This window comes from Myxocyprinus asiaticus, chromosome 16 (assembly GCF_019703515.2).
Source record: "Myxocyprinus asiaticus isolate MX2 ecotype Aquarium Trade chromosome 16, UBuf_Myxa_2, whole genome shotgun sequence".
NCBI classification, from domain to species: Eukaryota; Metazoa; Chordata; class Actinopteri; order Cypriniformes; family Catostomidae; genus Myxocyprinus; species Myxocyprinus asiaticus.
Window position 1 is genome coordinate 7,834,744 of NC_059359.1, and position 25,426 is coordinate 7,860,169.

The 25,426-nt window shown below is 37.6% G+C and overlaps 2 protein-coding genes across 23 annotated transcripts in view; both read left to right on the forward strand.

Annotated features, from left to right (window-relative positions):
- The first annotated feature begins 640 nt into the window (after window positions 1–640).
- On the forward strand, window positions 641–15,801 carry LOC127454471 (DDB1- and CUL4-associated factor 13-like). Of its 9 annotated transcripts, none has more exons than XR_007899551.1 (7): window positions 641–1,441; window positions 3,225–3,314; window positions 3,592–3,747; window positions 4,295–4,749; window positions 5,258–5,401; window positions 6,562–7,229; window positions 15,014–15,801. XR_007899551.1 is itself a non-coding variant. In XM_051721712.1 (6 exons), exons 1-4 carry the CDS (start codon window positions 1,433–1,435, stop codon window positions 4,298–4,300), a joined length of 261 nt encoding a protein of 86 aa, XP_051577672.1. In that variant the 5' UTR covers window positions 641–1,432; the 3' UTR covers window positions 4,301–4,749; window positions 5,258–5,401; window positions 15,014–15,795. The 9 variants fall into 9 exon arrangements, 2 of the variants coding, with proteins under 2 accessions (XP_051577672.1, XP_051577671.1); XR_007899550.1 differs by lacking the exon at window positions 6,562–7,229 and having other exon boundaries at window positions 641–870; window positions 947–1,441; window positions 15,014–15,798; XR_007899548.1 differs by lacking the exon at window positions 6,562–7,229 and adding an exon at window positions 4,089–4,165 and having other exon boundaries at window positions 4,680–4,749; window positions 15,014–15,797.
- A 1,131-nt stretch (window positions 15,802–16,932) lies between these two features.
- Window positions 16,933–25,426, forward strand: part of LOC127454459 (regulating synaptic membrane exocytosis protein 2-like) — a 222,145-nt gene continuing 213,651 nt past the window's right edge. For 13 of the 14 annotated variants that reach the window (XM_051721664.1, XM_051721665.1, XM_051721675.1 and 10 more), the window contains exons 1-2: window positions 16,933–17,135; window positions 17,570–17,727. In XM_051721664.1, the coding sequence (XP_051577624.1) occupies window positions 17,582–17,727 (146 nt within the window). In that variant the 5' untranslated portion in view covers window positions 16,933–17,135; window positions 17,570–17,581. Of the gene's footprint in view, window positions 17,136–17,566; window positions 17,728–25,426 lie in introns of all 14 variants that reach the window. The other variant, XM_051721658.1, reaches the window with a different exon arrangement.

A 25,426-nucleotide genomic window follows, 5' to 3' on the forward strand; every position in this document is an offset into this window, starting at 1 on the left:
TGGTAGATTTTTGTTTATTTTCATAGTTTATATTCCTCATTCCATTCTACCAGAGACTATTTTACTGCTGATGTGAAATATGTTCTTTTATTGTTATCTTGACCAACCGTTTTGGACAATTTGGTCTTTTCCCATTCAAGTAGAAAGGAGCTGTACTTTTATGCCGCATGTTTACATAGGAAATAGCTGCCCAGCCTGCCCATCCAAAGATGGCCGCCGAGTGGACTGACTTGCCCTGAAAGGGAAATTCTACCAAAGTCTTTCTAGCAAGTCGGTCCACTGTCGGCCATCTTTGGAACGCTCTCGGGGGTGTTATTTTCAGTCATGACAATGCGGCTCTGATCTACTTGAATGGAGAAAGTCCAATATTTCAAAAACAGTTGGTCAAGATTACGATCAAAAAACATATTTCAAATCAGCAATAAAATCTTACAATACTGTTGACATAAATTGTGATTCTTTACCTCATTATACGCAACAAGTAAAAAACAAACAAAAAAAAAACGCAATTTTCACAGCTTTTATAGCTAATGCGCATGCGCGTTCTAGAGTTGATTGACAGGTGATTTATGTATCTAAAAGGTGATTGGCTCTTTTAACTGTAAGGCGGGACTTCCTTTCTACATCCGTTGACCGTTGGGCGCTCCATGTTTGATCATTCCACTTTCTCCCATTCTTTTTAAATAGAATTGGCCCGTCTCTACTAAATACTCTCTGATTTTACCCAATTTGCTCGCAGCACCCGGATGTGATTGGTCACGTGACGATCTTTATTTGGTTTAATTTAACAATCCGGTGGAATGAAAGTTAAAGTGCTTTGCAGAAAACCGGACGATTATGCTCGAGAGACAACCAGAGATATACAGCGAGGTATGTCAACATTAATATCATTATATAAAGCTGGTGTTATTGGAAGTACACACTCACTGCAGTATTGTGCCCTAAGTGCCCAGGAATTATGACCCGACCCTGCATCCCTTTGAGGTGCCCAGGGAATACACCAGAGCCCTGAATGCTGCCAAACTGGAGAGGGTGTTTGCCAAACCCTTTGTGGCTTCACTAGATGGCCACAGAGATCAGCTGCATCACCAAACACGCCAAAAGCCTTTCAACAGTCATATCTGGAGCCTGTGATGGCGAGGTTACGGTCACAGCATTTAATATGCTCTCCATCTTTTTGTTTTAAAGCTCTATTAGGAGAAATTGAGCACACTTCTATACACTTACGCATATAGATTCAGGATTTTATTTGTACTATTACCATACAAGAACAACATAAACATCCAATACACAACTGCTGCTGTGTCCAGTAGCCCAAATCAAAAGAGTGTGCAAATGCCCAGTGAGAAATGTCTGCATTCAGGATGAGGGAATGACTGATGGATTCATGATTCTTCACTTTCTGACAGGTGTGGAACCTTTCTAAGCGTGAATGTTTGAGGTCAGTCCAGGCTCATGAAGGATTCATCTGATAATCTGCTCCCGCTTTTGTGGCATTTTAGTCATGCATTTTTCTCCTGTGAGCTAATGTAGATTGACAGGTGCACGTATCCACATACAGTGCATCCAGAAAGTATTCACAGTGTTTCACTTTTTCCACATTTTGTTATGTTACAGCCTTATTCCAGAATGGATTAATTCATTATTTTCCTCAATTCTACAAACAATACCCCAAAATGACAACGTGAAAGAAGTTTGTTTGAAATCTTTGCATATTTATAAAAAAAAAAAAAAAAAACCCACACATGTACATAAGTATTCACAGCCTTTGCCATGACACTCAAAATTGAGCTCAGGTGCATCCTGTTTCCACTGATCATCCTTGAGATGTTTCTACAACTTGATTGGAGTCCACCTGTGGTAAATTCAGTTGATTTGGACATGATTTGGAAAGGCACACACCTGTCTATATAAGGTCCCACAGCTGACAGTGCATGTCAGAGCACAAACCAAGCCATGAAGTCCAAGGAATTGTCTGTAGATCTCCAAGACAGGATTGTGTCGAGGCACAGATCTGGGGAATGGTACAGAAACATTTCTGCAGCATTGAAGGTCCCAATGAGCACAGTGGCCTCCATCATCTGTAAATGGAAGAAGTTTGGAACCACCAGGACTCTTCCTAGTGCTGGCCGCCCGGCCAAACGGCGCGATCGGGGGAGAAGGGCCTTAGTCAGGGAGGTAACCAAGAACCCAATGGTCACTCTGACAGAGCTCCAGCATTTCTCTGTGGAGAGAGGAGAACCTTCCAGAAGAACAACCATCTCTGCAGCACTCTACCAATCAGGCCTGTATGGTAGAGTGGCCAGACGGAAGCCACTCCTCAGTAAAAGGCACATGACAGCCCGCCTGGAGGACTTTCAGACCATGAGAAACAAAATTCTCTGGTCTGATGAAACAAAGATTGGACTCTTTTGCCTGAATGGCAAGCATCATGTCTGGAGGAAACCAGGCACCGCTCATCACCTGGCCAATACCATCCCTACATTGAAGCATGGTGGTGTCAGCATCATGCTGTGGGGATGTTTTTCAGCGGCAGGAACTGGGAGACTAGTCAGGATCGAGGGAAAGATGAATGCAGTAATGTACAGAGACATCTTTGATGAAAACCTGCTCCAGAGTGCTCTGGACCACAGACTGGGGCGAAGGTTCATCTTCCAACAGGACAATGACCCTAAGCACACAGCCAAGATAACAAAGGAGTGGCTCCGGGACAACTCTGTGAATGTCCTTGAGTGGCCCAGCCAGAGCCCAGACTTGAACCCGATTGAACATCTCTGGAGAGATCTGAAAATGGCTGTGCACCGACGCTCCCCATCCAACCTGATGGAGCTTGAGAGGTCCTGCAAAGAAGAATGGGAGAAACTGCCCAAAAATAGGTGTGCCAAGCTTGTAGCATCATACTCAAAAAGACTTGAGGCTGTAATTGGTGCCAAAGGTGCTTCAACAAAGTATTGAGCAAAGGCTGTGAATACTTATGTACATGTGTGGGTTTTTTTTTTTTTTTTTTTCGTTTTTTATTTTTAATAAATTTGCAAAGATTTCAAACTTCTTTCACGTTGTCATTATGGGGTATTGTTTGTAGAACTGAGGAAAATAATGAATTAATCCATTTTGGAATAAGGCTGTAACATAACAAAATGTGGAAAAAGTGAAGTGCTGTGAGTACTTTCTGGATGCGCTGTATATTATGTTTTTATTTTTATTTTTTTTTATGCATGCAACAGGTAGGAGATGACAAGACCATCAAACAGTGGAACATTGAGGCACCAGGATATGGAGTGAAGGAGGAACCTATTAACACTATTTTGGGGAAGGTACAGTGAGCTGACCATGTTTATATTACAGTATAGGTCTGGGTAATATAGCTAAATATATGTTGATATTTTTGATGAGATAGTAGATTCAAAATATGTAATACCAAAAGGAAAATACAGTAAAGATCAACATCATCAGGTAATAGCCTACTAATTAAAAATCAGAAAAATGGCATTCCTTGTTTTAGAAGTTACAGATATAATTATTAAAAATAATAATTCAGAACATCATGTGTTGACAAAAGCCAATAGGTTAATAGGCTAATGTGTCTTGCAGGCCGTGTTCACAGGCATCGACCACCACCAGAGGGAGGGCATGTTCACAACCTGCGGTCAGATGGTGGAAATCTGGGATGAGCAGAGAATCAGCCCCATCCGCTCCTTCAGCTGTGGTGTGGACCGCTTCAGCTGCATCCGATACAACCCTGTGGAGGTGAGATCTTCATGTGCTATACCCGCACCCACCCCTTAGCAACAAGTTCTCAGATTTTCTAAAACAGCATTGAATAATGGCTGCAAAACTATTTAATTAAAATTCAGTTGACTTCAGTGGTGCTTTTCACAACATATACTGTAGCACGTCCCAAACGTATTATGACCGTGTGTTTGAAAGAAATCACATTTTAATCTAACCATCTTACTATCACTGCCATACTTCAGTGCCGTTCTCAAACTTTTTTTTTTGATGAGTGATTACATTGGAGATCAAATGGCATGAAATTATTGATTTAACACAGTTTATCAACCTTAAAATACATTTGTTGTTCATTGTAGACTTGAGCTTCTCGCCAGCTGTGCTTCAGACAGAAGTATTGTCTTATGACATCAGAGAATCTGCACCACTCTGAAAGGTGCGCAAACATATCTCTTATTTTGCCTTCCCTTTAATTATCGTCTTTTTCCTCTTCCCCTTTTTCTTTTCCCCTTCCATTTTTCTCTTCCTTGTCTTTTCCCTCTTTTTCTTTACTCTTTTACTCTAGTTTTAGTTTTACTCTAGTTTTTCTTTTTCCTCTTCCTCCCCATTTCCCTTTTTATTTCCTTTCCAGTTTTCCTCTTCCTTGTACTCTTCCTTTTTAGTGTTATTTCTTTTCCCTTCTCATCCATTTCCTCTTCCTTTTAGTTTTACTCTTTCCTCTTCCTTTACCTCTTCCTATTTTCTTTCTTTCCTTTCCAGTTTCCTTTTCCTTGTACTCTTCCCCTCTTCGTTTTAGTTTTACTATTTCTTTTCCCTCTTCTTAATCCATTTCCTCTTCCCTCTTTTAGTTTTCTTTTTGCGTTTTCCTCTTCTGTGTTGTAGTCCTTTTCCTCTTCCTTTCCCTCTTCATCCCCTTTTTCCTTTCCATTTTTCCTCTTATTCACCTACAGGAAGGGAGTTTGTTTCCGCCAGCTTTGATAAAACCATTCGCATCTTTCAGAAGGACAAAGGCCACAGCAGGTGAGTGCAATGAGGAAAGCTATAATGCAACAAACTGAAGTTAGAACTAGTGTAACGTCCTGATTATGTTAATGATTGTGGTATCAGTTGATCGGTCAGTGGATAAATTCAATGCATTACTTATTTGAGCTTGTATCCTGCAGCCTTTTTATCAAAGAGGAATAAGCCCTGAAGACTGAAGTGAACATAAAACACCATTCCTAACCCGTTTTACATTTTTAGTCGGAGTTATTTCTGAGAAAAACAGGATTCAACCAGAAAGAAATGTAGGGTGGGATTTTATGCTTCAGGAATTGATTGGATTTTGAAAAGTGAGGCAGATGTTATATGATAGGTTATTGGAGGGGAGAGGTTGAAAAATTTGACCCAGAGTGTGTTGGCCCCATAACATTTTACAAGGGTAGTTTTCTTTCAATGTGTTGATGTATTTCCCGTTAAAACAGGAAGTGTGGGCAGTATTTAACAATTTAAAAGAGCAAATCAAAATCATATTTATTGTGATTTCCAGTAAACTACAGGGAGGTTTACCACACTAAACGTATGCAGCATGTCATCTGTGTAAGATGGTCGACTGACAACAAATACATCCTGAGCGGCTCAGATGAAATGAGCATTCGCCTGTGGAAGGCCAGTGCCTCAGAAGCTCAGAGTGGTGAGAGCATCATCCAATTTTCGAAGTCACACAGAACGAGTTTTAACTTTATGACTCTAGGTTTTATATCTGATTTTTGAGTGTTACTTTTTGCAAATGCTCTCTGGTAGTTAATATTGGCTTCACTTTTCCCTATGACCACCAAGCACTTAAAATTAATTACACTCACAAATCACTTTCATTAAGCACATTTATGGCAGTGTTTCCACAATCTGAAGCCTGACCAGGGAAAGGCCCTGCAGTTTTATGGCACTTGTCAAAACACTATAATATGCTTTTGTTACTCGTGTAATAGAAAGCCCCAAATGATTTACCCCATAAAGTGAAGTTTTGCTTCCTGGGAAATCAGTACATGTTTGTTTTTTTTAAATATTTTGGCACACCTATATTTTCCCTTCTGTCAAAAAATAATAGCTAAAAAATATATATATATATATATATATATATATATATATATATATATATATATATATATATATATATATATATATATAATATATTATTAGCCTTTTGATGATTTTTCAACATATATTGCTATATACAGTTTATTTTTAAACAGTTTTTATTTTGGTCATAGTTTTAGTCTTAACAAAAATATCCTTTAAAATTAGTCAATATTTCATCACGTCATTCATTAATTTTAGTCAGTATTACTCATTTAAACGTACAAATAGCCTACTATACAACTGTCCTTGTTGTGAAAATCTGAGCTCCTGGAATAATAGCATATAATGAATTCGGGGTGGGTGATATGACCAAAATTATATATCATGAGTCATTTTCTATCATTATAACGATGTAGTAACCTTTTTTTTAAATCAATAAAAATAGGTTAACATATTAAATAACCATATTGTAATGCCTATTGTATAATCCAGTCAGTTACTTAAATACACCTCTTTTCTCTTTAATTGGAACTTGACAATGCTCAAAGAACAAAAAACAACAACATGGTTTTAAATAATTCTTACCATAATGTTTGCTATATTTCACATTATGCCGCATTTGTTTGTTGTTGTTGACCATTATTATTATTATAAAATTTATTTTAAAGCACTCTTGAATCTTCCCAAAACAATGCAATAAAAAGAATACATAAATTCTCAAAAAAAATAAAAATATTAATAATTTCATTCTTTTGTGTGCTTCATTTTGAGGAGGTAAAAGAGATTGCTTGTGTTACGAGAGATCATCATCATCATCGTGTGACAGTTTCCATATGACATTTTCTGCTCTGTGTCGGCTTTTGTGAACCTACAGCCTGTTGAACTCGTGTGCACTTTCGGTTCCAGAGAAAGCGCAGACTATGAAACACAGATGCATGTATCAGATGAGCCCTTATGAACTGCAGAACGCAAGATGGATGTCATTGAATTTGCTTGGGTGGTCTCCTGAAAAAGTTATGCCATAAACCCTGTTCATGTTACTTCAATTCAGTCTCATGTGAAGCTCTGCCCACTGATAGATAAGATTGGTGTTTTCAATCAATGGGATGACAATCAGGTGTGAGTGGGCACCCTGTTTTATTTAAAGAACAGGGATCTATCAAAGTCTGATCTTCACAATACATGTTTGTGGAAGTGTATCATTGCACGAACAAAGGAGATTTCTGAGGACCTCGGAAAAAGAGTTGTTGATGCTCATCAGGCTGGAAAAGGTTACAAAACCATCTCTAAAGAGTTTGGACTCCACCAATCCACAGTCAGACAGATTGTGTACAAATGGAGGAAAATCAAGACCATTGTTACCCTCCCCAAGAGTTGTCGACCAACAAAGATCTCCAAGAGCAAGGCGTGTAATAGTCTGCGAGGTCACAAAGGAACCTAAGGTAACTTCTAAGCAACTAAAGGCCCCTCTCACATTGGCTAATGTTAACGTTCATGAGTTCACCATCAGGAGAACACTGAACAACAATGGTGTGCATGGCAGGGTTGCAAGGAGAAAGTCACTGCTCTCCAAAAAAAGCATTGCTGCCCATCTGCAGTTTGCTAAAGATCATGTGGACAAGCCAGAATGCTATTTGAAATTCTTTTTTTTTTTTGTGGACGGATGAGCCCAAAATAGAACTTTTTGGTTTAAATTAGAAGCATTATGTTTGGAGACAGGAAAACACTGCATTCCAGCATAAGAACCTTATCCCATCTGTGAAACATGGTGGTGATAGTATCATTGTCTGGGCCTGTTATGCAGCATCCGGGCCAGGACGGCTTGCCATAATTGATGGAACAATGAATTCTGAATTATACCAGCGAATTTTAAAGGAAAATATCAGGACATCTATCTGTGAACTGAATCTTAAGAGAAAGTGGGTCATGCAGCAAGACCATGACGCTAAGCACAAGTCGTTCTACCAAAGAATGGTTAAAGAAGAATAGTTAATGTTTTGGAATGGCCAAGTCAAAGTCCTGACCTTAATCCAATAGAAATGTTGTGGAAGGATCTGAAGCGAGCAGTTCTTGTGAGGAAACACAGCAACATCCCAGAGGTGAAGCTGTTCTGTACATAGGAATGGGCTAAAATTCCTCCAAGCCGATGTGCAGGACTGATCAGCGGTTACCGGAAACATTTAGTTGCAGTTATTGCTGCACAAGGGGGGTCACACCAGATACTGAAAGCAAAGGTTCACATATTTTTGCAGATTTGTAATATTGGATCATATATTTTTGTCTTGTTTGTTTGTTTAATTGGGTTCTCTTTATCTACTTTTAGGACTTGTGTGAAAATCTGCTGATGCTTTAGGTCATATTTATGCAGAAATATAGAAAACTCTAAAGAGTTCACAAACTTTCAAGCACCACTGTATATGTTGTGGATATAGTGATTTAATCATGTTTAAATAGGATGTGTTTGGTGGCCTGGGTAGCTCAGTGGTAAAGACGCTGGCTACCACCCCTGGAGTTCGCGAATTTGAATCCCAGGGCGTGCTGAGTGACTCCAGCCAGGTCTCCTAAGCAACCAAATTGGCCCAGTTGCTAGGGAGTGTTGAGTCACATGGGGTAACCTCCTCGTGATCGCTATAATGTGGTACATTCTCGGTGGGGAGCGTGGTGAGTTGAGCGTGGTTGCTGCAGTCGGTGGCGTGAAGCCTCCACACACGCTATGTCTCCGTGGCAGCGTGCTCAACAAGCCAAGTGATAAGATGTGCGGGTTGACGATCTCAGACACGGAGGCAACTGGGATTCGTCCTCCGCCACCCAAACTGAGGCGAATCACTATGCGACCACGAGGACTTAAAAGCACATTGGGAATTGGGCATTCCAAATTGGGAGAAAAAAAAGGATGTATTTGTTTAACAAGTTTTAAAGAGCCCATATTATGCTCATTTTTTGGGGGGGATCTACTAGGATAGGTTTACATGCTTTAATGTTCAAACACATTTTTCTCATACTGTACATTGCTGAAGCACCTCTTTTTCACCCTCCGTCTGAAACGCTCTGATTTACCTCCTGTCTCTTTAAAGCCCCCCGTTCCGAAAAGCCCAGTCTGCTCACATTGGTCAGCTGGCCCAGTCTGTTGTGATTGGTCAACCGCTTAGAGCGTGTGTCGGAAATGTAACGCACCTTACCATAACTGAGTTTCAGCTCCCGAGGCTTCCTTAGCAGCGCATTCCTGAGGCGGGCATTATGCAAATGTGTTACAAAGTGACGTAATGGAAGTAATGGCTAGACTGCAAACCAGGCACTTCAGGAGCAGTGTTTTTGGCAGAGAGTAACTCCCTTTGGCGTGGACTTTGTGCTTTGTAACTTTGCAGACCTTTTACATGCGCACACACAGCTATATTACACACTAAAGGAACTGGAAAATCCCCAAAAGCATAATAAAAGGCCTCTTTAAAGCAGTTAATTTAGCCGGTGTTCAATTCACACACCTCAAGCAGGGAAATCCCCAACACACTGGATTGTTGGATTAGCTGAATCCACATATAATATCTTCTATAAACAGATGTTTCTTGTTAATATCTTGCAGTATTTGTTCCTATTCTTATTTTCATCAACAGCTTTAATAAAATTGTTTAATTATCGTCATGATGCGTCTTTCATCTCGTATTCATTATCGTTGACTTGATCAAAAAACAAACTTTGTCAATGAACGTTTTGGTCAGTGATTTCATTAGAGATTAACACTGGCTATATATGCATTTGCTCTCAAATGACTTTAAGAGTGATTTTTTTATTTTTATTTTTTTTATTATATTTGTATTATATTATTTTTCCAATCAGAGCAACCATCCTTTCAACCAAATTGCCATGGTTGCCAAGTGGATAAAGAAAAAATGTAATACAAGAAATAAAGTGCAGCAAAAATCTTGGATAAAACCATGTCTATTAAGGCTTCCCCATCAAAAAAAGAAGCTGTTAGGCAGTATGTTAGTCTCAGTCACCAGTCGCTTTTCATTGCATCTTTTTTCCATACCATGGAAGTGAATGGTGATTGAGGGTGTCATTCTGCCTAACTTTTCTTTTGTATTCCACGGAAGAAAGTCATGAGTTTGAAACCACATTAGGGTGAGAAAATGATTACAGAATTTTAGTTTGTGGTTGAACTATCAACCTCATGTGGAAGCAAAGATTGTTGTTCTGCTGATACAGTGGTTGGTTCTGCTCCAGGTGGACAGTAGTTTCTTGTCCTGATCATCTTGTATCAGCTCCAGAAAGGCCATCTGATTCTCTTGCAGTCCAGCGTTGGCAAGTTTTGGGCTTTTCCTGGACTGGAATAGAGAGAGATTTATTCTGATGCTTTTCACTTAAAGGGATCAGTGCAGCTATCAGCACTTTGAATCGGCCAATCACTTAAAGCATCAAAATAATGAAGGCATTAAACTATCAAGCACATGACAGGATTTAATTGCAGTAACAGATGCTGAATCAAGAGTCTGCTATATGGAAAGCTCTTTGGACTTGTAAAAGAGACCTAATTTGCCTGGGTTTGCTTTTTGCTTTAGTTTCTATTTGCCATCTGACATTGAAAATGACCATTTTACTATAATAATTGAAGGCTACAACATAAATGTGATAGTTCATCCAAGAATGAAAATTCTGTCATTACTTAATCTCTCCTCATTCAACACGAGGAGAATTTTTAATGAATATCATGCTCCGTCTTATCTATGCAGTATCAGGGACTCACTTTAAAGCTTAAAGGACCCTCAAGTATCATAAAAGTAGTCCATGAGACTTGTGCATAATATTCCAAGTCTTCTGAAGGCAATCAATTGGTTTTTGGTGAGAACCAGCCCGAAATATCATTTTGTTTTAGTGTTGACGTCCGTTGCGTGTTCGTGAGCGCTATGAGAGAAGCTTGTTCACAATGGCTCACGTGTCCGCATGAGAACTTGCGTTGTTTTTACACTAAACGATGCATAGTTTTAATGTAAATATTGCAAATACAGCATTGTTTTTTTTATTTGTCTTTATATTATTGTTTATTTTTTTTAACTATGGCTTTAATGTCCCTAACCATACTTGGATTACATTTTTAGGTTTTGTGTTTTATTAAAGTATCAGAGATATTCTTGCATCAAGTATTATGGGATGTTTCTATGGAAACAGCAGAGTCATGTTTGTGCTGAGATTTCTCTTGCTCATGTGAACAGTGTCAAGTAATTCGTAAATAAGAATTAACAGGCCTTACGATTTTCCTCTCGAGGGCTCTGATGGCATCAGCAGCTATAAGATTACCTTAAACAAATTGAATTTGAGAAAATCATTGCTTTTAATTAGAATAAAAGCTCTCAGAGGGGTGTGTAGTGAGACGAGCTGTTGCCTGGGAGCCGCACAAATTTTATGACTAAGAGAGACATATTATGGGAGCATCTGTGCATTTAAAAGCTAAGCTTCATTCTTATTGGATGTGCTTGAACTAAAGAATGTGCTTATGGTGATTGCTAAATTAAATAGACTTATCAAGGAATTGAGTGTTTGTGCCACCACAATTTTGTTATTTAAAGGGATAGTTCACCCAAAAAGAAACATTCTCTCATTATTACCCTCATTCTATCCCAGATTTGTAGGACTTTCTTCTGCTGAACACAGAGATTTTTAGAAAGATATCTCTGCTCTGTAGGTCCATTCAATGCATGTGAATGTTGGCCAGAACTTTGAAGGTCCAAAAAGCACAAAGGCAGCATAAAATATATCCATGTGACATCAATGATTAAATACATGTCTTTAGAAGCGATATGATAGTTGTGGATGAGAAACAGATCAATATTTAAGTCCTTTTTTACTATAAATATCCCCTTTCACATTCTTTTGTTTTTGGCAATTCTCAATCTTTGTGTTAAACTTCTACGCCACTACACTACTTCTTAAACACTAAATTTACCAAAAAAGCCAAAAATTTACTTTTACATGACATTTGAAATAATCATGTTATTCTCTACTTTTGATGTCAAACCGTGAAGAGGCATACACTCAACATGTGGCCATATGTAACATTGTGCTTTGTGTGGATTATCTAATGATCTATGCATCAGATTGCGTTTTGTGTGGGTTCATTTGAAAGATAATCATAATAATGGTATGTGATATTTTACGTTCCATTTATTTTTCATGAAGTTATAAGCTAAAATGCGGCATATAAGCAACACCAACATAATTGTCAAAGACATATACAGTTGAAGTCATAAGTTTACATACACCTTAGCCAAATACATTTAAACTCTGTTTTTCACAATTCCTGACATTTAATTGTAGAAAACATTCCCTGTCAGTTAGGATCACTATTTTATTTTAAGAATGTGAAATGTCAGAATAATAGTAGAGAGAATGATTGATTTATTTCAGCTTTTATTTCTTTCATCACATCCCTAATGGGTCAGAAGTTTACAGACACTGTTAGTATTTGGTAGCATTGCCTTTTAAATGGATTAACTTGGGTCAAACGTTTTGGGTAGCCTTCCACAAGCTTCTCACAATAAGTTGCTGGAATTTTGGCCCATTCCTCCAGACAGAACTGGTGTAACTGAGTCAGGTTTGTAGGCCTCCTTGCTCACACATGTTTTTTCAGGTCTGCCCACAAATTTTCTATCAGTTTGAGGTCAGGGCTTTGTGATGGCCACTCCAATACCTTAACTTTAAGCCATTTTGCCACAACTTTGGAGGTATGCTTGGGCTCATTGTCCATTTGGAAGACCCATTTGCGACCGAGCTTTAACTTCCTGACTGATGTCTTGATGTTGCTCCAATATATCCACATAATTTTCCTTCATGATGCCATCTATTTTGTGAGGTACACCAGTCCCTCCTGCAGCAAAGCACCCCGAGAACATGATGCTGCCACCGCCATGCTTCATGGTTGGGATTGTGTTCTCCGGCTTGCAAGCCTCACCCTTTTTCCTCCAAACATAACGATGGTCATTATGGCCAAACAGTTCAAGTTTTGTTTCAGCAGACCAGAGTGCATTTCTCTAAAAAGTAAGATCTTTGTCCCCATGTGCACTTGCAAACTGTAGTCTGGCTTTTTTATGGTTGTTTTGGAGCAGTGGCTTCTTCCTTGCTGAGCAGCCTTTCAGGTTATGTCAATATAGGACTCATTTTACTGTGGATATAGATACTTGTCTACCTGTTTCCTCCAGCATCTTCACAAGGTCCTTTTGCTGTTATTCTGTGATTGATTTGCATTTTTCGCACCAAAATACATTAATCTCTAGGAGACAGAATGTGTCCCCTTCCTGAGCGGTATGATGGCTGCGTGGTCCCATGGTGTTTATACTTGCGTACTATTGTTTGTACAAATGAACGTGGTACCTTCAGGCATTTGGAAATTGCTCCCAAGGATGAACCAGACTTGTGGAGTTCCACAATTTTTTTTCTGAGTTCTTGGCTGATTTTCTTTTGATTTTCCCATGATATCAAACAAAGAAGCACCGAGTTTGAAGGTAGGCCTTACATACATCCACAGGTACACTATCAGTACCTATCAGAAGCTAATTACCTAAAGGATTGACATCATTTTCTGGAATTTTCCAAGCTGCTTGAAAGCAGAGTTAACTTAGTGTATGTAAACTTCTGACCCAGAATTGTGATCGTCAATTAAAAGTGAAACAATCTGTCTGTGAACAATTATTGGAAAAATTACTCATGTCATGCACAAAGAAGATGTCCTAAATGACTTGACAAAACTATAGTTTGCTAATATGAAATCTGTGGAGTGGTTAAATGAGTTTTATTGACTTCAACCTAAGTGAATGTAAACGTCTGACTTCAGCTGGTACTTGCTATATTTTTGTCTGAGTAAAACAAATTGGCTGGTTGTATTCTACTTTTTGAGAGCTTTCTAACATGACACATTGCTATTTGATGCGTTTGATGTTTTTACTGATTACAATATGTACAGTGCAAAGTTTTTTTTTTTTTTTTTTATGTATTAAAACGGAACGCTTCTGATTTGTCTGCAAATTTCAAAGCACTTGTTCAGTTTTGGTAATAATGCCTGCATGCATTTTAAAGAAGAGCTTCTAAGCTTTCAAACGATACCGATTTTGTGTTGGTCAAGACTGTAGTTATTAATATATTTGACAAAAAAAATTCTCACTGGCCCATCCGAGCTTAAAGGGCTAACTAAAGTAATTTGTTTATAAATTAATAAGTAATAACCAAGCGAAGTCGCTGTGTTCTGTTAAGAAATAAAAACAATCTCTGAGAGTAAATTAATAGCTGATTACTAACACTTAAGTTGTGATCTCGAGAAAACAACTTTATATCGTGATGTGAAGAAAACAAGATTTTGTGTTGAGCTCATGAGAAAATTAAGTCGTGATCAGGCCGGGAAAAAAAAAGTGAAACCACGGACAAAACAGGCTTCCATATAAAACATATTGAAAGATATATATTTTTAAAAAATCATTGTATTGCCAAGCCCCAGTTTTACCTTTTATGACTGTCCTCATGTGAGCACATTCAGGCTACAGAGTGAAAGATAACCATAGACATACGTATATGTGCTTATGTATTTCATTCAATTTATTCTGAAACCTGTTTAACCTTTTTTACCTTTAACCCATTTATTGTTTCACAATTAAAGGTGGAGTGTGTAATTTTAATCCAATACACTTTTTGTGAAAGAAAATAAATAATTTGTACACAGCCCTGGCTCTGTAAATGGGGAAAATAAACAAAGTGGGTCAGACCGATCCACAAAATACTGTTGCGATCACACAGCAGTGGCAATGGGCGTGCATGAATTTGTGGGGTGGACCTTCTGAAGGAGCACTGAAGGGAGGAGTGTTTGGCTGTTGAGTTCAAATATCAATAATCTTTCTCAGGAATCGCTTACTCCACCTACATGAAAACCAGTTGAACCGAAACACCAGCAATATTATCAGAGGTCTTTATTACGACGTTAAACATTTATCATTTTTTATTTAGAATGGCCTGTTTGTTCAAGGGAATCGGAGAGTGCGAAAGGGTGTGATGAGTCTGAGGGGTGTTGGCAAAGATTGTTTGAGAAAACGTTATTTTTGTAATTTCGTTTGGTGCCACTAGTAGCGCAGAAATCACACACTCCTTTAAGTTTGCCATTTTTAAATCTCTTTGGCTCCGTTGTACTGGAGACTAAATGAATCCTTGTTTGATTGTCATTTTGATTGCCTGTGTTTCTGTGTCTTTTTAGGGAACAATGTATGCAAACAAAGCAAGCCAGGATCTGTTCCCGTGGTGACAGAGGAGAAGAAATGTGGTGGCTGTTGTAGAATAAAAGATTATTTAAAGAGGTGGTATCAGTGAATGGGTATCTGTTCTTCACACATGGACACGTTCCAGAATATTCCACCCTTGTCCCCTCTTGTATGGCAGTAAAAATTGACCTTTTTTTTTTTTTTTTGTGTGTGTGTGTGCATTATATATAATATATATGAACTTTTAGCATACATTTATCATGTAGTATGCTGATACTTTTGAGTTTGTTACATACACGTTCAGTGGAGGTTTTTTTTTTTTTTTTTTTTTTATAATAAAGTTTTTACATGGACAAATACTGAGCGTGGAAATCATTCTAGCCCGGCTGTTTTTATAATTTGGTTGACTGAGCAATAAAATCTTCAGGTGTAAAATGATCTGAAACATCTTTATTTGTGAGTTGTCATGTTTCCAATTTACCCTTTGCTAACCATGACATGTTTTACTGTGGTTTTTGGATAATTGCTGTAAAATGTCTGTAATACATCAAGGCAGCGTTCAGCAAAGCTTAGGCCAGATGTCTCCATTCTCATAGACCTATGTACCACCTTAAAATAAATGCAAACCTTTTGTTTTACAACTTTCTTTTCTTGTGTTGTGTATAATCTTCTCATCCTGTAAAAGACTTATTGCTCTGAGACAAACTACTTTTCACATCTTAAGTCCATAATCTCATCATCTCAATCTGATCTCATTTAAACAACATGACGAATAAATAAACACTTGTCAGTGTTTTGGCCATTATTTATATATATATTATTATTGATTTATTTTTTTTTTCAGACCTATAGAGATGATAAAATATAAGTCTGGGTAGCACTTTCTAATAACTTGTATTAAATCATTAACAAACATCAGGTTAGTAGCTCATGTACATTCAGATCAGACTAGGCATATTTATTTTCAAGTAATTTTTATTTGAATACACATCAACTAATGATATTATAATGATAAAATGCAATCTTTTTTATAATTGAAATTAAGTGAGGTTGAATTAATAATACAATATAATTCTTATTAATTATCTCATGAATATTTAATGTTTATTAATGGTTAAACGCATAGTCAGCTGAAAAGTGTGGGGTTTTATCCGACTCTACATCTAAATGAACGTGGATGTTTTATTTAGCAGTTTAAAATGTAATTGAACATTATCGTCTCTTAAAAGTCCTGACATTATTAAAGGTAGTATAATAAATTGACGCATTATTGGTCGCTACTTATCATTGGCAAAGGGCTCTGCTTGAGTCATTTTTAGAATTTATGGCCGGTCCTATTCGAATGCGTATTCCAGTCCGCATTTTTCACGTTGATCCCGAACTATCTGTCAATGAAATTGCGAGTTCTACTATGGCAAAGGGCAAGCTAAATATTAATTAGGTCGTGCTGACGTTACGTCGATACCTTCCAATGGCGGAGGTTGGTTTTTAAATATTAATTAGGCACGCTGAAGTTAAGCGAAGACTTTGCTCCTGAATATTAATTAGGTAGGCTGACGTTGCGTCGTTACCTTCCAATAGCGACAGGCAGAGTTATGAATATTTATAATCCTCAACTTGAGTCCTTTCTGGTTGGCTCCTGAATATTAATTAGGTAAGGCTGACGTTGCGTCGTTACGTTCCAATAGCGACAGGCAGTGTTATGAATATTTATAATCCTCAACTCGTGTCCTTTCTAGTTGGCTCCTGAATATTAAACAGGTCATTCTGACGTTGCGTCGTTACCTTTCAAAAGCGAAGGCTTGAACTATGAATATTAACAGCGAAGCCTTCACCACAGTAGCATTCGTAATTTCGTCTCGCGGCCGGAAGGCTTTGCTCCTCCCACACTCTTCCAATCGGGAGTCGGTGTCGCTGCATCCATTTGTGTGTATTTAAGATATCTTGAAGAATTAACAAACCTGGAGGTAAGCGAGGCACGGAGGAGCGGAGGGACTCGAAAAGGAAACAAACGTGAGGGGGATTCGACATCTTTATTATGAAATACAAACGAACTTTTCCCGGACGATGACAACGATGGGTTAGACTGGATTGAACGCGATGATGGCCAAATAAAAGGCAAGAGCACCTTTCACCTGCTCAAAGCAAGGAAATATGGAAGAAACACGCTATCTTATTCGTAATACATTGTCTTTTTATTTCGTTTTCTTCTGCTATGAGGAAAAATAAGAGATGTATACAGGATTAGAGGAATTTATATATAGCCATTGCTTTGAAAATGGACCTATTGCTCAGAGACTGATTGATCTAACGTTGTAAAATCCATCTTATATGTAGTCTAAAATCCTTGTAAACACGTAATGGTATAACTAGTATTATTTTCCTTTAACAAGCTCTTACAGCGTAAAACAGCAAGATGTTTGCCTCAGAGATGGTGTTGTGGCTTATGATGGTTTGATTCCTGAGCCAGCAAAAAACCCATTGATCATTGATCAGATAAGGCGTTGTATTTTCATCATTGATTAAATGTGATTATTGATCCTCCTCAGCAGTAGTGTGTAAAGATGTCCGCTCCAGCCGGGCCCCGCAGCGGGCCTGTTCTGCCGGAGATGCCGGACCTGAGCCACCTCACCGAGGACGAGAGGAAGATCATCCTCGGTGTCATGGACAGGCAGAAGAAAGAGGAGGAAAAGGAGCAGTCCATGTTGAAGTAAGCTCTTTATGGATCTTATACGAGATGAAAATGGATCTCATGCCATTTGGTTGAAGGATGGAGGCTGAGTGAAAGCTTGAGTGGACAGAGGAGGTGGGAATGTGTGTGGAATATCACTGGAAATGTAGGTTATTGGTTTGATTGGACATAAAGAGCCCTTTCAAATACGTGTGTTGTTGCTTTAGTTGGTAGAGAAATCAGGGGAATCACATTTGAGGTTTTAGTCAGAGATTTTCTATGTGCTGTCTCTTTTATATGGAGATCAGGCCTCTGTTTCAGTCTCTTGGCTTTGGATTGTGTTGGCAACGGACGCCATTTTTACCTTTAATTTACTGCACACTTCATAATGACAGCTTGTAGTCTGAGAGCTCGTTTTTCCACTTTAATCGATATGAATATCTGATATTGTTTTGACCTGAGCATTGAAATAAGGGCGCCAGAGATTTCAGCACCACGGCGCTGTCCACTGAACAAAACCAATGAGCGGTGTTCTGGAGGCGGGCTGATTGTCCAGGATTGTAAAAGACGAAGAATTTAACATAGTTTACAGTGTAGTTATACAGTATATTTTGTTAGATTATATGCTATCAAATAGGCCTTTAGTGATTGGGTATTTTGAAACGGTTCTATATAGAACCAAACAATATTCTATTACTTGATTCATCTTTGGAACCCCTAAAAAGTTCCATATAGAATCATTTAGAAACGTTCAGTCAAAAGAACTCGAAGTGGGAGTTGTTCCCATTTTTTTTTAATTTCTTTTATTTTTTTTATTTTTTTGGGCCAGTGAATATAATGTACATTTGTATTAAATAGTTTGTTTGGATCCACTGAAAGAACTATTGCAATAAGACATTTATAGATGATAAAGACTTAATAGAGCTGAGGAACCCTTTTTTAAATTTATTTATTTATTTATTTTTAAAGCTAGTCTTTCTATTCACAATTTAAAAGTCAAAAACACATCAATGTATTGTGCAAAATGCTTAGTGGGACATTAGTTTCCTAAGGTCCTATGAACTGAAATTTACATTGCTGCAATATATGGCTTTAAATAATTTGCCATCATTTATGCCTTTAGTGATTGGATTTTGCTAGCAATGTGTTCTCACATAGCAGATAACACTGTAGAAAAAATGGTTCTATATAGAAAACGAAAAAGGATTCAATTAATCGATTAATCTTTGGAACTTCTAAAAGTTCCATATAGAATCATTTAGAAATGTTCAATCAAAATAACTTAAAGTGCTCTTTTTATCCAAGCTGAGAGGTTCTATTTAGAACCAAGGGTTCCAAACATGGAATCACATTTTATGGATATAGTTTTTGCATTATGGCCAATAAATATCATGGATATTTGAATTAAATAGTTTATTTAGATGAAAAGTATGAAAAGTATAGCAGAGGTAAACCTTTTTTTTTTTTTTTTTTACATTGACACGAGTCTAAAAAACATCAGTGTTATAGTGCAAAATGCATAATGGGACATTCATTTCTTTAACCTAAAGTCCCGTAAATTGTTCATTAGTAGCATTATTCATATTTTTAATAGCCCTTTTAGGTTTGATATTTATTTGATCAGCCTTATCACCAAGGACGAAACCACATATTCAGATTTGGGGGGACCAAATGCAATAATTTAATAGTCAACCATGGAAAGAAAAAAAAAAACATGTCAGTAGAGCACTATAAGGAATATTGGAGGGGACATGTTCCCCTTAATGTCTATGGTGGTTATGGCCCTGCTTATCACTCTGTAATCAGCATAGAAAAAACAGAAAGATACTTAAACTAAATGATGATTGCAAGCTGATATCCCCCTGCTAATGAAATGCAGATAAGTTTTGGTCTAAATTCTCCACTCCTTACATTTTGCATGTAGAAACAGTATAAAAATACATCTAATTAAAATACAAATCTTAGACACTAGATTCAAAGCATTTGCAGTTCTGTGTATTGTCTTTGGATCCATCTTGGATCTTTTGTGGCTGTGGAGACAGATCTGTCTTTAGTTAAATATTAACTCTACAGCATGGAAATAGAGCCGATTCCATGCAATAAGCGAAGTAAACATGAGTCACAGACGTAAAGCCAAATGCCACCTCAGTGCTGGTGTGTGTGTGTTAAATGAATCACTAAATACATCCCTCTTAAACACACGCATCAACCATTCATAGTTTGGACACGGTGAATAAGAGGAAGAGAGAGATAATGTTAGCCACTCGAATGCTGATGTCATATAAGGGAGGGTGACGGTTGGTTGCCATCAGTGTGGACACTGTCATGAGGCCTCTGATCTTTTTTAGAGTAGTGTGCAAACGGCCGGTGTAGAGTTACACAACAACAGAGTGGCTTGTTGGCCCCTGAGTGTTGCTTATGCTGATCAGTGAGTGTACAGTGTGCTGCTGCACATATCATGTGACGGCCTTATCACATTCTACTCACTGGTCCACAAGGCCATTCATTTATTTGTGTTTTTTTAAAGGGGGCCGATCATGCAATTTTAAAATAAATGTATTTTTTTTTTTGTCCATGAAGTTAATCAACATTTTAATTATAAAATTATAAAGTTAATCAACATTTTTTGCACCCAGAACAGTCATAATTGAGTTTTTCAGGACCATTTTCCAACTTCTCTCTGACCCTTTGATTAAAATGGGCTGTTTTTTTTTCTACTGCACCTTTAAGACATTCAGTACAGTATATATTAGTGATGTGCCAGGGTGGTCAACTAATCGACTAGTCGTCGAACAGCTGAACAGCTGATTGATGAGGTTGACTACTAACATTAATATTTTTAGTAGTGGTGGTGGTTTTAATGGGAGACGCAATTCTCAAATTAACTGAAATACGCAACTTTTTAGAGAGCGTTGTTTTTATTTTGTGTGTGTGTGTGATGATAGCTTGCTATGCTTGACAGTGAATAATAGTCAGCACAGTAAAACCCTTTAGGTTGAGTCTTTTTTGTACTGTTATTACAGCAAAGCGCTGCATCAACAATACATTTCAAGACGATCACTGTCAGATGTTAAATCCTTTGCTGTAAATAATTTTCTCGTATATGTGAGGTGTTGTGGAGAGACTGACACTGCTTAAATAAATAGTTGCAGTAAAAAAGGTTTAAACTGCTTGCTGTCATGAACTAGATATGTACCTGCAATATTATGTTGCAGTTCTGCACTTTTGAATGCGCAGCGAGGATCACCCTGAAGCACTCCAGTTACGTAGAAGCGTGTCATTCTGCGTTGAGGATGCGCATGAGTGGTTTTGTGCCACTCTGTATTGGAGCCTTTTTTTATTTCTTTCTTTGATTGTTTAGTGCAATAAGATGTTATAGTTATTTATCCTATTTATTTGTTGAATATCCGTTAGTCACCATTTTAAAGTGCTGCACTTAGCGTCCATATATCCCTCTAAAAGGCATCTGATTGGGGTCACATGAACATAATGGAGCATAATTATACATTATTATTCTTAAAGGGATACTTCACCCAAAAATGAAAATTCTCTCTTCATTTAATCACCCTCATGCCATCCCAGATGTGTTTGACTTTCTTTCTTCTGCTGAACACAAACAAAGATTGTTAGAAGATATTTCAGCTCTGTAGGTCCATACAATGCAAGTGAATAGTGGACAGAACTTTGAAGCTTCATAAAGCACGTAAAGGCAGCATAAAAATAATCTATAAGACTATTAAATCCATATCTTCAGAAGTGATATGATAGGTGTGGATACGAAACAGATCAATATTTAAGTCCTTTTTTCACTATAAATTCTCCTCCCTGCCCAGTAGGTGGCAATATGCATGAAGACTGTGAATCGCCAAAAACAAAAGTAGAAGAATGTGAAAGTGAACGTGAAGATTTATTTATATACAGGATATACTGTATATATCAGTGTTTCATACAGAATTCAACTCTTGCAGCGGGGGGTCTTCACTGTTTGATTATAATACATGAATACTTTTTAAAGCTACTAAAGTTATCCAGTCAAGAGCAGTGAGTGGTTTTCTTGTTATGGTTGTTTGATTCATATAATGACACGCTAGACTGCAGCAGGTCTGTTAGCTTACATTTACACTTACAAATCCGACAGTTTTTGATGCAAATCAGCTTTTTCCCCCACTGTTTACCTTCACTTTAGACATAACTCACTGTGTTTACATGAATACCTCACCAAGACGGGCATTTTGGTGTAATTTTGAAATGTATTTGACCGTTCATGTGTTTATACGCATCACCACAAGCGTTTCGAAACCCACGCGTATGTTCAGCACACACACATAAGCCGATCGCTAGCGAATTATACAGTTATGCACTCTGGGTTATTATTAAAAATATTAACTTTGTAATATGTGGCACAGGCCTAGACAATATCACAATTGTAGCCATATATTTTTTCATTAATGAAGTTTTAATCAGGCTATTTGTACGGCCGAAATAAAAAATAAGCGTTAATGTTGAGCCCTAATTACAAATGAATTATAATAACTAATAACAACAACCCTTTTATTATTATTAAACAAGTAATATTTCTCTAATAATTTCTTAATTTGTACATGGCATTGCTATGGGATCTGGTAATTGTATAGTAACTTGTAGTGGTCAGTTCAAGTGAATTTAGAGCACTGTAAATACAATTGAATGCAACACATCCATTATTCTGTGCATGAGATGAGATTCGTGGAGGGAGTACAGACAGAACCTCCTCACATGCACTCAGAACAGAGCTCTGCAGAGCAGCGCATGGCGCATGCAGACTGTTTGCTTAATTAGATCACAGCCCTTTGCAGTTTAATATTCATAAGGTCATATCTTGATTTCGATTTTATTTCAATTGATCGTTCAGCCCTACACAATGCAATAGAAAGACATGTTGTTTTTGCGTTAATTTGCGGAACACGTTCTTTTTATCTCATCACATTGAATTCAGACTGCAAGCTCACAACTTGAGTATCATTCTCTTGCCGTGGCACTGGAGATTCAGTAGCGGAGGAGCGCCACTGCTGAATAGCGGTGCAGGAAACACTGGTGTGTGTGTGTGTATATATATATATATATATATATATATATATATATATATATACACACACTATATATATCTATCTATATATATATATATATATATATATATATATATATATATATATATCTATATCTCTATAGAGAGAGAGAGAGAGAGAGAGAGAGAGAGAGACAGAGAGAGAGAGAGAGAGATAGATATATAATGACCTCTGTTTTGAATGGTTAATCTCTTTGGAATTTAACAGACCTTTTTTTTTTTTTTTGCTGCTCTGCCTTTAAGACTTTTATGTAACGCCTTCTTTGCATGTGAAATGAGAATACTAATACTTGTGGGTTTGCTGTCAGGGTTCAATATAGTTTTTAATTCATTCAGTAACTGCCCCTTGCAAAGCCTTCGTTACATTGTGACAGCTACACAAAACAATGAAATGTGCCGCACAATTGGTTTAGATAAACTTCAGTTGCTTGTTTCTTACATAGTTTGTTTTTATTTTTATTTTTATTTATTTTTTCTCCCCTTTTCTCCCCCAATTTGGAATGCCCAATTCCCAATGCACTCTAAGTCCTCGTGGTGGCGTAGTGACTCTCCTCAAGCCGACGAATCTCAGTTGCCTCCGCGTCTGAGACCGACAATCTGCACATCTTATCACGTGGCTTGTTGAGCGCATTACCACGGAGACGTAGCGCATGTGGAGGCCCACGAGGAGGTTACCCCATGTGACACTACCCTCCCTAGCAACCGGGTCAATTTGGTTGCTTAGGAGACCTGGCTGGAGTCACTCAGCACACCCTGGATTCGAACTCAGGATTGGTAGTCAGCGTGTTTCTTACATTGTTAATGCATTTTAAAATATGTAAAAAAGTTGTGAAACTTCAAATTTCTTACATGAGCATTTTACAACTTAGTTAGATGCTCTTTTTGGACCAGGGAGGAAGTTTTGAGTTCTGAAAGTTACAGTATGTTTTCATAGTATAATGAAGTATTTCAAAAGATTCTTACTTATTTTTTGTCGATTCCTCATGATATGACTCTTCAAGTTTTGTATCATACGATATTTGCTCATTACCTTAACAGAGTTTTGGGGAACGTGATACAGTACTTTTTTCTAAAGCACAGGCTTAGATTTTTGACTGGTCAGAACAGTGATTGATTACAAGCAGGTTTATTGGTTAAATGGTTGCTAATGAGATTTTTAGATCAGTGCCAGATGTGCGGATCAAGTTATCAAATTAATTGTGAAAATATTTATTGGAGCTCTAAAATTGGTCATCAAGACCTACTGCTTATCAAAACAGTAAATATTTTTTTGACATTATCTGCACATTATCGTAATTAATATTTATGAGTTTCACCACTTCGTGAAGTCAAAGCACCCAAAAATAAATAAATAAATGTTTTAAAATTTTACAGTTCCATTCATGTCCATAGCACAAGCGGTATGGAACGAGTTTCACGCAAAAGTTTAATACTTATGTTTAGGAGTATGTTTGAATCCCTAACCCTAAGTATGAATAGTACTGATAGTGATGCTTGCCTTAGCAAATACCACTAATTCTTTTTAACCAATCATAGACAGTCAAAGTTTGACACAATGCTTGTCTTTAGAATCCATATAATGGATATTATATAGGTCATGGTCGTGATAATGGATATAATGCTGTGCACAGCAAGTGGCAATTTGCTCATACATGGAAATTTGCTTCCACAGTATTCGCAGGAACCCCTCCTCCAATCTGTCTGTGAGGAACGCCATTATCATTCTACTGGACGACAAACTGTATACATGCGCACTCACTCATATACACATGGCATCCCCCATTTACCATGTAAAGAACCTCCATGAGTTTCCCTACCCCCACACGTCTCGGTCGCCCCCGGGGGGACGGGCCGCAGCGAGGAGGAATCCACACAGCAGAACACACACCAAATGGCTCCATCCAGCTCATTAACATCTACCATTAGCATATGCTAGGCTAAACTGTGCTTGGAAAAGCATACTACTATACTACTCCTATTATTTTGCTGTATACAGTAAGAATAATGTGCACAATATGCATGGAATACCTGGATGATCTACTGCGTTTGGCAAAATTTGCAGTATACAACCAGACTATACTACTTCACTCCACTAATATTTTGAAGTATGTGTTATGGATATGTGTAGACTACTGTAAACTAGTCTTCTGTTCACATGGAATACCTGGTTGACCTGCTAGGTTTTCCAATATGTGCAGGTTAATACCAGAGCATACTTCCATACTATTTTGACCGTAAGGTTACTGTGCACAGTTTTGTTAGTATACAGCCAAATCATACTACGTTACTTCTCATACTATTTTGAAACATGCTGTATGCTGTGCACAGTATAAAAATGATTCAAGACGTGGCATCGAGGGTGGGCGCATGTAGATGCATTCATTGGGAGACGGTGATGTAAACAGGGAGATGATGCTCAACCGTGTAGCGCATGGTCATAGAGTAGAAATTTTAATGAGTAAAAAACTAAATTTCAGTAGTCGATATCACAGATAAAATTGAACACACTCCTTTAGCATATAAAATTGTTAAATTTCAATGTAAATAATACATTTAAAACAAAAGCATGTTTCCTTCGAGTGTTTCTCAGTTAAGTAAATATTATTTCAAGTTTTTTAAGAAGGACCTTGTTTT

Bases quoted from the DNA above. Each gene is read 5' to 3' on its own strand.
- LOC127454471 (XM_051721711.1), top strand. From the start codon at position 838: ATGCTCGAGAGACAACCAGAGATATACAGCGAG. The intron at 871-3,224 runs GTATGTCAACAT...TGCATGCAACAG, and splicing joins AACCAGAGATATACAGCGAG to GTAGGAGATGACAAGACCAT. The intron at 3,315-3,591 runs GTACAGTGAGCT...TGTGTCTTGCAG, and splicing joins TTAACACTATTTTGGGGAAG to GCCGTGTTCACAGGCATCGA.